The sequence below is a fragment of the Mobula birostris genome, chromosome 2, assembly GCF_030028105.1.
Source record: "Mobula birostris isolate sMobBir1 chromosome 2, sMobBir1.hap1, whole genome shotgun sequence".
In the NCBI taxonomy this organism is placed as follows: domain Eukaryota; kingdom Metazoa; phylum Chordata; class Chondrichthyes; order Myliobatiformes; family Myliobatidae; genus Mobula; species Mobula birostris.
This window is the reverse complement of record NC_092371.1, coordinates 50,957,964-50,972,834: the sequence shown is the minus strand read 5'-3', so window position 1 is coordinate 50,972,834 and position 14,871 is coordinate 50,957,964. Positions and strand designations below refer to the sequence as shown.

At 38.7% G+C, this 14,871-nt stretch overlaps 1 protein-coding gene across 1 annotated transcript in view; it reads right to left on the bottom strand.

Moving 5' to 3' along the window:
• The window catches only part of LOC140186428 (brefeldin A-inhibited guanine nucleotide-exchange protein 2-like), a 146,686-nt gene that overhangs the window by 129,724 nt on the left and 2,091 nt on the right, over nucleotides 1–14,871 (bottom strand). Inside the window, exons 2-3 of the mRNA XM_072240701.1 lie at nucleotides 3,513–3,543; nucleotides 2,998–3,130 (exon numbers count right to left, since the gene is read on the bottom strand). Coding sequence (XP_072096802.1) covers nucleotides 2,998–3,130; nucleotides 3,513–3,543 — 164 coding nt within the window. The remainder of the gene's footprint in view (nucleotides 1–2,997; nucleotides 3,131–3,512; nucleotides 3,544–14,871) is intronic.

The window sequence follows — 14,871 nt, the reverse complement described above, 5'->3', positions numbered from 1 at the left end:
AAGGTGTATTATATGCTAATACAGCTAAACACATAAGGCAATGAGATGAAACTTCACAGCATCCCTATTATATACAAATGAAATGTTCAGATAAGTTCTTATTTGTGAAGTTGAGAAATGCTTTTATAAATTCTATAAATTCTTCATCATGCACTCCCAAGAATCACTTTATGCAATTTGGTAATTGAGTCACAACGCAGTGATTTGACAGCCATATGTTCTGGAAATTTTTCGATGCATTCATCACATTCATCACAACTGCCCTTTCCAAATATGATGAGTTTGTGAAGGAGACCAATGCCACATGTGTGGCATTTGCCTGACCACAGCTATTAACAAGATCTACAGTGCCTATAAAAAGTATTCACCCCCCCCAGAAGTTTTTATATTTTACATCATTGAATCACAGAGGATTTAATTTGGCCTTTTGACACTGATCAACAGAAAAAGATTTGTGTCAAAATGAAAACAGATCTCTACAAAGTGATCCAAATTAATTACAAATGTAAAATACAAAATAATTGATTGCATAAGTGAGCACCCCTTCAAGTCAGTATTTAGTAGATGCACCTAGTGTAGCAATTACAGCCCTGAGTGCGTGGACAGGTCTCTATTAGCTTTGCACATCTGGACACTGCAATCCGCGCCACCCCCCCCCCCCCCCATTCTTCTTTACAGAACCGCTTAAGTTCTGTCAGATTGCATGGGGACCGTGAGTTTAAACCTCTTTTCAAGTTCAGCCACACATTCTCAATTGGATTGAGGTCTGGACTCTGACGTGGGCACTCCAGGACATTAACTTTGTTTTTAAGCCATTCCTGTGTAGCTTTCACTTTATGCTTGGGTCACTGTCTTGCTGGAAAATAAATCTCTACAAAGTGATCTATATTGATTATAAACCACAAATATCATTGATTGCATAAATATTCACCCCCTTCAATATTACACACCAAATCATCACTGGTGCAGCCAATTGGTTTTAGAAGTCACAAAATTCATCAGATGGAGATACATTTTTGAGACCTGTGTGCAGTCAAAGTGTTTCAATTTACTGTAGTAAAATATACCTCTATCTGGAAGGTCCAACAAGTGGTGAGTCAGTATCCTGGCAAAAACTACATCAAGACAACAAAAGAACACTCCAGGTAACTCCGTGAAAAGATTATTGAAAAGCATAAAACAAGAGATGGATACAAGAAAATTTCCAAGTCACTGAATAGGCCTTGAGGTACAGTTAAGTCAATCATCAAGAAATGGAAAGAATGCAGCACAGCTGTAATTCTGCCATTCTTAAAACCTGAGTGACCATGCAAGGGGACTAGTGAGGGAGGCTACAAAGAAATCTAGGACAACACTGGAGGAGTTAAAAGCTACAATGGCTTAGATGGGAGAGACTGCACATAGAACAACTATTGCCCAGGTGCTACACCAGTCACAGCTTTATGGAAGAGTGGCAAAGAGAAAACTACTGTTAAAAAAAAAACTCCCATAAAATCTCAGCTAGAGTTTGCCAGAAGGCACGTGGGAGATTCTGAAGTCTGCTGCAAGAAAGTTTTATGGTCTGATGAAACCAAAATTGACTCTTTCGGCCATTACACTAAACACTATGTTTGGCGTAAGCCAAACACTGCACACCATCAAGAACACACCATCCCTATCGTGAAGCACATTGGTGAATGCATCATGCTTTGGAGATGCTTCACTGCAGCAGGTCCTGGAAGGCTTGCGAAGGTAGAGGGTAAAATGAATATAGGGAAATCTTGGGAGGAAAATCTGATGCAGTCTTCAAGAGAATTGTCTTTCCAGCAAGACAATGACCCCAAGTATAAAGCCAAAGCTACACAGGAATGGCGGAAAAACAACAAAGTTAATGTCCTGGAGTGGCCAAGTCAGAGGCCAGACCTCAATCCAATTGAGAATTTGTGGCTGGACTTGAAAAGGGCTGTTCACTCGTGATCTCCATGCTGTTCACTCATGATCCCCACTGCAAACTTCTTTGCAGTTTTGTAAAGAAGAATGGGGAAAAACTGCAGTGTCCAGATGTGCAAACATCAACTGTACTCATTTCCATTGATGCTGCCTGGCCTGCTGAGTTCCTCCAGCATTTTGCATGTGTTGGGGGGGGGGGGGGGGAGGAGAATACTTTTTTTTAAAAAAACAGGCATTGTAACTTTCCTTTATTGGCTTGAGGATCTGCAAGAGCTCCAACTCCTTCCTACACATAACCTGACAAGTTGTTCTCTTATTTTTTACTTCTCTTTCTATGTGGTGGGGAAAAAAAGATTGCTTGAACCAGAGAAAATTCGAAAGTGAGTGAAAATTACCAAAGGTACAAAAGACAGTGAATCCAAGTGAGAAAGAATGTAATGCAATTTAAAAATGTTAACAGCAACACTTTAATGCAGATAAATATCCCAAGTCACATGATAGTAAAGGAAACAGACATGGAATAAAATACATTGTGATGCTTAAACTAACTGATTCAAGACGAGTTGAAAAAAAGGTGAGCTGAAAAGAAGTTCTGGCCACCTTTACTGGTGATAAAAAAAAAGGTACCTTAGAAGTATAGGTTTTTTCACTGATCTCTACACCTCTTTCAGATTAAATCTCTCTATTCAGGAACTTCAAAAAAACATTATTTTTGGCATTAATTCCCTATTTAAAGACAGTTTTTTTGTGACATTTGTTTATGATTATAAAACTGTTGAGGATAACTAGTTATGCAGGAGGTTAAGCTGGCCATGATTTTTTGTATTCAATTTCAGTCTTCCAGAGATGGTAAATAAGAACTGCTGCACTTAATTTCAGTATAATTGTTTTAATATTGACTGCCACAGGAATGTGGACCTACTACATACCAGCATCTTTTTAAAAAAAAATGATGAATAGAGGAACTATATTAGTGAAAGAAACTATAAAGTAGAACAATAAGAAAGGGTACCTGCAACTGCGTATTATTTACGTTCATGCTTAAAACATTAGGTCAAGTTAACATACTTGCAGACAGTCCAAAGATGTGCTGACGATACGAGGGGATTTTGATTGACAAGCCAGCTCAAATGGTAGAAAGTACTTATCAGCCTCAATGAAGTTTGCTTTAGGTATTGTAGAACCATGTTTCTCTCCCGATCTAAAGAAAAACCATAATTTTTTTTAAAAAGCCAAGAAAAGTTGAAAGAAACTGATTAAGAGTACTTGCAAATGTAGTAACATCTATGGATTTACTGGAAAAAGAGAAATTAATATCTTTCACAAAAGCAAAGCTAATTACAGCAATTCACATAATGACGTCCTTGGTTAAAGCTTCAATGCAAACTTGAATGATACCAATGTAAAATCAAAATACTTCACATTTATATTTTAACCATTTTAAATCCAATTCAACATACATAATACAAAATATTTGATCATATTTCAAAAGGGAGTGCATTTTCTGTTTACATCCTCCTTTTGTAGGGAACAGCTAACAAAGATACAATTCAGCTTTCAGGAAAAACAGCAGTATGTCCTACCTTTGTTTTTCTATTTCAATTTTTATTTCTTCTGTTGAGAGAAAAAAAAATGAACTGAGTTGCTAAGTTGATGCACAACACATTGTTCAATTATGTAACATTTTCAATGTAGTAATTGAATTAACACCATGAAAGTTTCATCACTCTGTACATTTCTAAATATAAGCAAATGGTCCAAGTATCTTCTAAACTACACAACAAATGCAAAATTTAAAGTCATGTGCAAGCAAGTCAGTACTCCATGCCATGCTCAGTAACAGTCATCAACACTGCAATGACTAGTTATAGAAATTTCATTTCTGTTATATAGAACATAGAACAGTACAGTACAGGCCCTTCGGCCCACAATGTTGTGCCGACCCTCAAACCCTGCCTCCCATATAAGCCCCCATCTTAAATTCCTCCATATACCTGTCTAGTAGTCTCTTAAACTTCACTAGTGTATCTGCCTCCACCACTGACACAGGCAGTGCATTCCATGCACCAACCACTCTGAGTAAAAAACCTTCCTCTAATATCCCCCTTGAACTTCCCACCCCTTACCTTCAAGCCATGTCCTCCTGTATTGAGCAGTGGTGCCCTGGGGAAGAGGTGCTGGCTATCCACTCTATCTATTCCTCCTATTATCTTGTACACCTCTATCATGTCTCCTCTCATCCTCCTTCTCTCCAAAGAGTAAAGCCCTAGCTCCCTTAATCTCTGATCATAATGCATACTTTCTAAACCAGGCAGCATCCTGGTAAATCTCCGCTGTACCCTTTCCAATGCTTCCACATCCTATTATCTATTCAGTGAGAAATGTAATCTCAAGAAACGTTAAGTGGAAGAACCATTTCCATGTCAGTGGTGGAAACAAACACAAGTAAACCATTTCTACATAGCATGTCTTGTGCTGTCACAGTACAGAGCAGAAAGACCAGTGAAAACTCACCTTTAGGTCTGAGAGAAAAATACCTCATGACCTTTAGCTCAAGGGAAAAGTCAGGAGATAAAACAAGCTTCAAGGAAATGGAGAGGCAGGAGCAATTCAGGAGGAAGGTTTATGAAAGTTTGGAAGGAACTAAAGATGAAATTACAAAGGGATGACAATGCAGAGAATATCAAATAGTTAAGAAACAAAATCCACTACATATGCTTTAAGTGGAAATGTCAAAATCTCTATCATCTGTGGCTGTCTGAAAAACTGAATGGCAATTTCTGGTCCCACCCCGTAGACCGCAAAGGTGCAAACAACTTCATCAAATGACAAGGTATCCTTCTGCATATTTCCTTTAAACTATTTCGGAACAAGAATGATGGCAGCAAAAATTTTCTAAGGTGATTGGAAACCTCAAGTCATGGTTGTGGACCTGTGCTTCATAGAGCCTTTGCCCAAACTATAAATGTTTTCTTTAAAGTTGATAAGGTCATATCAATGAGAAACCTTTGTAATAAATTTAATGAAATATAAAACATCGTTTCACCTGGATGAAGTATTTCAGGAATGGAACAATAAAAAGGAAGAAATACAAGGCAAGGCATTTACCTCCTGTTCATTGTCAGGAAGTATCACAGGAAGAAGAGGGCCTTCAGAATGTTTAAGTGGGAGGTATGATGTTTGCTGAAGTGGCAGAATAAGTGAAATGCAAGGACTATTGGGGTGGAAGGCAAGAGAACAGCAATATAGTCTTGGTTCTCATCTGGAAAAAAAGAGAAGGCAGCAGAAGCAATGTATGGAAATGGAATTTGCATTTGTTTTATTCTTTAACCTCTGAATTTACATCCTCCTATATTCCCTGTTGTTCTTTCTTACGAACAGTTCCTTGCTTTTGCACTTTAAGTCTGTTATAAATAAACTTTCCCAAATTCAAACAACAGGAATTCTGCAGGTGCTGGAAATTCAAGCAACACACATCAAAGTTGCTGGTGAACGCAGCAGGCCAGGCAGCATCTGTAGGAAGACGTCCTGAAACGTCGACTGCACCTCTTCCTACAGATGCTGCCTGGCCTGCTGCGTTCACCAGCAACTTTGATGTGTGTTGCTTTCCCAAATTCAGTTGTCAAATCACAAACCGTATCTCTCTCCTTTCTCTAAGATGCAATCTAACCCAAGGATTTCCAGCATTGTGTTTATTTTGACTTTCACCATTAGCAGCGTTGCTTACATTTAAAAATAAACCTATCCAGAAGAGTATCATGCCAGTCAACTAAGGAAGCATTTAAATAGAAATGCTGTCCATTCACCTTCATCATAGAGGAAACAAAATGAATTTCTATAATCACGAACATATCAGCACCATAAAGTGACCAGACTGATTTCTGGTCACTAATACCCTTCTCACTTGAATATATTTATAGGAGATCCAATTACCCTCTGGTATATTAACCAAGGTGGTCATGAAGTGCATGAACAATCAATGTGCAAACTGCTCCATTAGATGGTCATGCACAAGTTTTCAGCATGGGTTGATTTATGACAGGATATTAAGGGGCAAAACAGTCAAATTAAAACAGTGTTGAAGACTTAAGGCAACTTCGGCTTTCCTGACCCAGAACCTGACAGCCGGTAGAATATCCGATGGACTCAGGCTCAGAAAGAAATCAAAGTTATAAAAGCAACTGAATAGTTATCCTGGGTTGGAAGTAACAGACAGCAAATTCATAATTCATGAGTCCTTCTTTGTTCACAAAGAGCACAGAATTAAATCAAGAAGGAAGCACAATTTCTTATTTAACTTAATAAGCACAGATAGACAAATAGACTAGTTAATTAAAAAAAGTGAAGCAAATATTTACTACTGCAGTTTTGCAACTATTTCATTTGAGAATTGAACAACAAAAATCCAAGACAATCAGATCTGTATTACAAGTGCTCATCTTGGGAAACTTACCCAGAGACAGTGAGGTTGAGTCCAAGGAGCAGACGTTAATGTTGCATTGCACTGCAGAACTAACACGTCAACAAACTAATGCTCGAGGCAAGTACAAATAAACTCTTATTGGGCTTCCAGCTGGGTACAGGTATCGAGTATAACCAACATTTCGATGACAAACTCTGCCATCTTCTTCGGGATGATGCCTGAAGATGGCAGTTTGTCAGCGAAACGTCAGTTATAATTGATACCTGTACCCAGCTGGAAGCACGATAAGAGTTTATTTGCTATATACACCAGGAAAGCACTAGACCCTTTTTCATTCTGTTGTTGATTTACTTGCATTTTAGATCATTGTCCTGTTGCATCATCCAACTTCTATTAAGCTTCAGGCAAAGGACTGCTACCCTGACATGCTCCTGTAAAATGTCTTGATACAATTTTGAATTCATTATGCCCTCAACGATTGCAAGCTGTCCAGGTCCTGAGGCAATAAGCAGCCTCAAACTATGATGCTTCTTCCATGTTTTACAGTCGGGTTAAGGTTTCATCTAACATAGCAGTGTGTATTTCTGCCAAAAAATTCAACTTTTGATTCATCTGTCCACAGAACATTGTCCCGGAAGCCTTGTGGAACATCCAGGTGGTCTTTTGCAAACTTGAGATACGTAGCAAAATTATTTTTTTTAGGACAGCAGTTGTTACCTCCATGATGTCCTTTCATAAACGCCATTCTTGTTCAGTGTTTCTCTTATAGTGGACACATGAACAGAGACTTTAGTAAGTACTAGAGGTTTCTACAGGTCTTTTGCTGTTACCCTTGGGTTCTTTTTCACCTCCTTCAGCATTGCATGTTGTGCTCCTGATGTGATTTTTGCAGGACAACCACTCCGAGGGAGAACTGCAACAGTTCTGAATTTCCTCCATTTGTAGACAATTCCTCTTACTATGGACTGATGAACACACTGGTCTTTCAAAATGCTTTTCTAGCCTTTTCTAGCTTCATGCATTTCTACAATTCTTTTTCTAAGGTCCTCTGAAAGTTGTTTTGATTGAGGCACGGTGCAGGTCAACAGATCTTTCTTGAGAAGAGCAGGTTCTGTCTGTAACCTGACTTTGTGTGTCTTTTTTTTCGTAGGGCAGAGCACCTCTACAACCCACACCACCAATCTCATCTGATTGACTGGAACACCTGACTCCAAATAGCTTTTGTAGAAGGCATTGCCCCAGAGGTTCACATACTTTTTTTGAACTTAGACTCTGATTGTTTAAATGGTGTACTCATTAATGATGAGAAGTAGTACAATTGTTCTGTGTTGTTAGTTTAGGCAGATTGTGTTTGTCTACTATCGCGACTGAGATGAAAATCAGACCACATTTTATGAGTAATTAATGCAGAAAACCAAGTAGTTGCAAAGGGGGTCACAAACTTTTTCTTGCAACTGTATATCCAAAACCACTGTAAACTCAATGATTTTTACCAAAGCCAGCTGCCTTATAACTGAGCAAATTAGTTTTCTTCGTGCCTCTAAGTGTGAAGCAAGAGAAAGGTGATTTGATTTACCAGGCGTTGGCACCAGAACTTAGAAAGGGAACCGTTCTTTAGTGCAACAATACATTAATACACGTTGCGCCTTTATTTGAACAAAAAAATGATAGGATAGACTGTCGATAAAAAAAAAATCACTTTCAAACTGTCATGTGTACAAGTGCATGAAGGAGGTGATACTGTTGGCAGTGTTCAAGTTCAATTGTCATTCAACCATAAATGAATACACATGAATACAGCCACATGAAACCGCATTCCTCCTGGGCCCACGGTGCAAAACACAGTGCCAACAGTCTTAAGACAGCACAAAGCACATAAGACAGCAGTAAACATACAGTCACACATAATAACAATAAAGCCCAAATTGCTAGTCCATTGATGTTGTTGATGAGAACAAGCCCAAGGCCAAGCAGCTCTTCTGCTGTCAGTACAACCAATAAACCATTGCAGCATTCCATATCAGCAATGTTGAATATCAACTTGCAATCACAAGAAAAACTACTAAAACAAATCACTCACTGTTAGACTGTACAGCACCTTTGCACACCTACTCCAACGCCTCTCTGTAGCAGGCAGTAATATGGTCCACACCCAGATCCCATCTCCTCCACCAACAAGCAACTTACTGATGGGGTAGACTTGTTTCTTGAAGTTCTTAATGTCCACTAGTGCCTTGCGATTGTAAAAAAGACGTTTAAAAAAAGATAATAAAAACATCTTTAGTTGGCCCCGTAGAGGCTGCTGCATCCAAAGTGCTTTGCCATCAAAGGAAAAATAAAAGTTTAAAAAGTAAAAATCAAAGTCAAAATAATGAAGTAATCTCAAAAATGATAAGCAGAGAGCAATTTTGAGACACTTTATAAAAATTCCATGACGCACTAACGGAACAGAGAGGTAGAACACTTGGCCCTGTTACCAAAGTTTGAAAAATATTCTGGAATACTTGATCTTTAGAGGACAGATATAAGAGAAAAAACGAAATTAGCAGGGTTTGTCTTCTTCTTAGGCAATCATTTGGGAAAAAAATTAAAATGCTTCCAGTTATTCCAAGCAGAGGAAGATTCCTGAATGAATTACATTAAGTGGAGCTCTGGTTGCTGCGTAGTTAGAAACCACACGATCTTGACAGGGCAAAGACCTGGACCAAGCAACTGTAGATAAATGTATGGACAGACAGTCTGTACATATACACTTTAAGGAAATCCACACAAAGACAGAGTTTTGTGCATATTCTTTTTCTTGAGCTGTCATTGTCCTTTCAGTCCCCACAGCTTCAGGGATTCCTCTCTCCTGATTCAACAACCTTCCTTAAATCTTTCCCTCGCGTCAGATAACTCCCCCTCATATACGTTCTACCCTCTAAGCCCCTTTCCTTCTAATTCGAAGTGAAAGAAGACAAAAGATGACGGCACAGTTGCATAGCAGTTAGCGTAGCCTTTTACAGCACCAGTGATGAGAAGATCAAGGTTCAATTCCTGCTGCTGTCTGTAAGGAGTTTGTACTTTCTCCCCAATATGGCATGTGTTTCCTCCAGGTGCTTCGGTTTCCTCCCACATTTCAAAAGATGTACCGGTTCAGGCTAGTATGTTAGCACCACAGAACCATTGAACATTACAGCACAGAAACCGGCCTTCTGGCCCTTCTTGGCTGTGCTGAACCATTTTTCTGCCTAGTCCCACCAAAAGAATGGCAACGCTTGTAGGCTGCCCCCAGCACACCTTCAGGTTGTGTTGTGCTGGTCATTGACACAAAGCAGTTCACTGTTTCGATGTATATGTGACAAAGCTAATCTTTATTATTCCGGCAGTGAAGAATGATTTTTAACTCAAAAGTACATGAAGCCAAATTAGTGCAGGAGCAGGGAAAGCAAGAACGAAGAACATTGAGCAGGAATGCTTATTGAGATTCCGACAAAAGCTACACTGCTGAAGAGCATTCATCATGAATTATATAGAGCTTACAACATGTATCATGAAGAACTTCAGTCTTCAGCACAGCACCTAAATTAAATTGCCCAGAGTAATTTGGAGGACAAACTTCAAATAAATTCAAATCAATTCCATAGAGAAATATATAACTAAAATAACTAACAATTTACTTTCAATTTCATCACGTCATTAGCTACAGTTAACTTGCACAATTTTGTGATGAGGTAACCTGATGAAAAATATCAACATTTATCATATCATAATAAAAAAAATTCTGAAGCGACAAATTTGTTAAAAATTCCAAGCTTGAATTCATTGTATCAGTATGAACTATAAACTTGATTAAGCAATGATAAACAATGGCAAATAGTTCAAGAAGTATGTCCTCATTGTCAAACATAAATCGCAAGTGATACGTCATCTACCACTGCAAGAAACTGAAAATCGAATTAGATTACAAAAGGAAAGGTTGGGTTGGGAGAATCTTAAAAACCAGCAAATCATGTCCAAGTGAGGTGATACAAGTTTATGAAGGTGAAACAGAAAATATTTTAAAAAAGAGTAACTCAAATGAATCCAGGTCCTAAAAAGGCAGGGAATAACTTATAAAATTTAATTGGAAATAGCAAAATACAATAGATTATTTAAGAAATATCTTCACAGAAAATATTTCACAAACACTGAGTTTAATAAAAGCAAGCAAGTGCATACTGGACAATTTGATATCTGAGACACTAGAGGGACTTTAAAATTTTAGAAGTGGGATGGGAGCAAGGGTGATTCTAGATTTAAAGAGAAAGCAAAGGACTGGGGAGTAAAGTACAAGTTTGGAAAATAAGCAGAGTGAGGCTGGAAGCAGTACCATGGACAAAGTAATAGAAATTCAGGAATCAGTATCAATTTCAGTGGGAGAGAGCGAGAAATTTTAAAAACAAATTAATCAGAATGCACAAATGTTTATGGCATAATAGATCAACAGATGAGGCAAATAGGAATAAATGAATTTGAATTAATAGCTACGAAGGAATACAGTCACACTACGATCAAACTAGGAATAGGAAGGATACTTGACTTTCAGAATGGAACAACAAAGAGTATGTGGTGGGGATACACTTCAAATTTGTTGCAAGGACAGTAATGACGAATGACTCAAATCAAAAGTCAATTAGAATCAGTATGGGGGTGATAAGCACAAAATAACACTTGTTTATCAGTGCTATGCCACTTGCAGAGGAGGTCATAATTCCAGATGACTTCAACCTTTATCAAAGCAGGGCAGGAGAAATTGGCATCATAAACTTCAGTTAGAAGTTCAAAATGTTTCCTGCAGCAACACGTCAAGGAACCAATGAGGCAATATTTTTAGATCTTTGAACACAATGAAAGAATTAACTGACTTCTCACAAGAGGTGATTAAATATGATTAAGTTTTCTCTGCTGTTTGAGAGACACATAAAACAATAAGTACTGAATTTAATGCTAGTTACACAAACACAAGTGGTACATCGGTTCAGATTGGGAAACAAGATTAAAAGATTTACCATTAGGTAACAAAATGTTCACAGATTTTGTTTAAAGTCTATTGAGGAAACTCCACAAAAGATATCAAAATGGGCCTAAATAAGAACTGTAATAGATTTAAAGCTTATTACATTGGCAAGAATATCAACTTACCAATGGGGGGGAAAAAATAATGAAATAATTATAATGACCAAAGGAAAGTGGATCATAAAAAATAGCAAATTTAAATGTTTTAAAATTAGAATAAAATCTATAATTAGATTAAAAAGGAATACATTACACTTAAGTAACAAAAAAAATTAAGCATGTTCTACTCTCAATGTCTACACTGCAGAAAATGCAAGAAATGTAACAGAAACAGAAGTGAACCAAGTTATTCAATTAACATGACATAGATCATTGTCATCAGAAGGCTGGAAAACAGATAAAGGTTTCCAGCATCTGCACAGTGTTTTCTGATAAAGCACTTGATTGGTTATCTTGCACTTTTAAATTATAACAGTTAAATACAGTCACAGTCATTTTATGAATGGAAAACAGTGCCTGACAAAGGTAATTATATTTTTGACAATTGAATCTGCAAGGGGCAAACAATGTAAGCACAGGAGTCTGGATTTCCAAAAGGCATGACCCCACAAAAGGCCATTCTGCAAATCTGGAAATCTTAAGCAACATGCACAAAATGCAGGAGGAACTCAGTTCAGGCAACATCTATGTTGGAGTATAAACAGTCGACATTGAGGGAGTGCAGCGTAGGTTCACAAGGTTAATTCCAGGGATGGCGGGACTGTCATATTTCGAAAGATTGGAGCAACTAGGCTTGTATACTCTGAAATTTAGAAGGCTGAGAGGGGATCTTATTGAAACATGTAAGATTATTAAGGGATTGGACATGCTGGAGGCAGGAAGTATGTTCCCGCTGATGGGTGAGTCCAGAACCAGAGGCCACAGTTTAAGAATAAGGGGTAGGCCATTTATAACGGAGTTGAGGAAAAACTTTTTCACCCAGAGAGTGGTGGATATATGGAATGCTCTGCCCCAGAAGGCAGTGGAGGCCAGGTCTCTGGATGCTTTCAAGAAAGAGATGGATAGAGCTCTTAAAGATAGCAGAATCAAAGGTTATGGGGATGAGGCAGGAACTGGACACTGATTGTGGATGATCAGCCATGATCACAGTGAATGGCGGTGCTGGCTCGAAGGGCCGAATGGCCTACTCCTGCACTTATTGTCTGTTGTCTATTTCAGGCCAAGACCCTTCATCAAGTCTGGAAAGGAAGGAGACAAAAGCCAAAACAAGTTGGTTGGCGGAGGAGTGGAAATACAGATTGGCAGGTGATAGGTGAGACTAGGAAAAGTGGAAGGTGGGCGAGTGAAGGGGGGATGAGTAATGTAAGAAGCCGATTGTGAAGGTTGAAGAGGTAAAGAGCCGAAAAAGGTGGAAACTAATCAGAGAGGACAGTGGACCTTGAAAGAAAGGGAAGGAGGCAGGGCACCAGAGAAGAGATGGAGCGAGATAGAAACTAGAATGGGGAATGGAAAAAGAAGGGGTGGGGGAGGTAAATATCAGAAGTTAAAGTGTTCATGCTATCAGGTTGCAGGATACCCAGACAGAATATAACGTGTTGCTCCTCCAACTTGAGTTTGGCTTCACCGTGGCAGTAGAGGAGACCACAGACGTGTCAAATTGAAATGGGTAGCCACCAGGAGATTCTGCAGCCATCAGAACAAAGGTGCTTAGCAAAGCGCTTCCCAAACATGCACCACGTCTCACCGTTGTACAGGACGCAACAGGGGCAATGAATACAATGGATGATTCCGACTAGTAAAGGAAGAGTCGTCAAGGCAGGTGTAGCACTTGTTATGCTTGCAGGTATAAGTGCCAGGAGGGAGATTAGTGGGGAAATTCCAGTCACACACTCTGCCCCTTCTTACTTGCCTATCACCTCCTTTCTTCCATGGACTACTACCCTCTCATATTAGGTTCTTCTTCGGCCCTTTACCTACCAGCTTCTTACTTCATCTCCACCCACCTTCCCCCTCACCTGGCCTCACCCATCGCCTGCCAGCTTGTACTCCTTCCACTCCCGCATACCTTATTCTGGCCCCCTACCTTTTTCTGGCTTCTGCCACCTTCCTTTCCAGACTTGATGAAGGGCATCAGCCAGAAATGTTGACTGTTTATTCCCTTCCATAGATGCTGCTGATTTGTTGAGTTCTTCCAGCATTTTGTGTGTTTTAAAAATAAGGGCCTTTAAATTGGGAAAATGTATCATGGACAAAGAACAAAGTAAAGGAAATAAACCACAGAAGTTCTATAGGTGCCATTTTCAGATTGTCATTGTGTAGCTTATGGGGTGCCAATAGATTCAAATCCTGGACCTCAGCTATTGACAACTGACACTAAATTCAATGAAAAGACAGTTGTACATATCCAAGCTTATGAGTTAACAATGCCAGTTCAGAAAGAGAAGTTGCAATATGATACCAACATTCTAGTTTTGGGGTAGGTGGAATCTGATGTAAAATACAAGTTATACACCTTAGTGGAGTTGATAAGAAAACTTCTTTTTAAATGGTGAGAAATAAGTGGGTGCTATATGATATTGGCACCAGACGCCTGAAGGTGGCATACAGAACATGAACTAAAAGGTTAGTATATGATACAAGGGCAGAAAGTAAGAATAGGGGCATATTCACGAAATTTACAAGGCCATGGCACAACTCATGTATTTCTGGACTCCATATGTAATGCTATAAGAAGTTTGATTTGCTGGTGATGAAATCAACATTCACCACATTGACTCTAGAGATGACATGGCACTTCATTGAAGTATACAAGATTTTGAAAAAGACCAGGAAGGTAGAAGATAAGCAGCGATTTCCTATGTTAAAGGTACATCACAGTGTTGTGGATTTTCAGTTACCTAATGCATCAAAGTCAAAGATACCCTGTTTTTTTTACACCAAGGAAATCAAATTGTATTCAAGCAAACAAATGGATGAGGTATGTGATAAATTATTGCCAAACAAGCACTTTCAATGGTGTTAAATGCAATGATCACAATGATTTATCATTGAAGGGCAAGCAGAAGAATCATGGGGGAGAAAAGGTACCACTAAGAGAAAGGTGCAAGTAAAATTAGATCCTAAAAATCACTGAAACTTGAGACGGAAACAATTTTTTTGCAAGTAATAAAGTTAAGCTGGTGGGCATGATATAAAGGTGGGGTCATCAGCAAAAAGCAGAACATTATTGTTTGTATTTAGCAAATGAAATCTGAAACTACACAGCCCATCTTGTTCACAGAAGAATCATATCATTGTTTGTGAATCTAAGGAGGAGTGAAAACTCAAGTGCATGCCAACATTGAAACAAGGGAAGGAATATGACCAATAAAGCTTTCAAAGAGCTTTTGCATAACACGTTGTGCTTCGATGGAATCGGGACATACAGACGAGCATAAGCATCACATCAAAGCAGCATGACTAAAACTTGTCATCAACAAGTT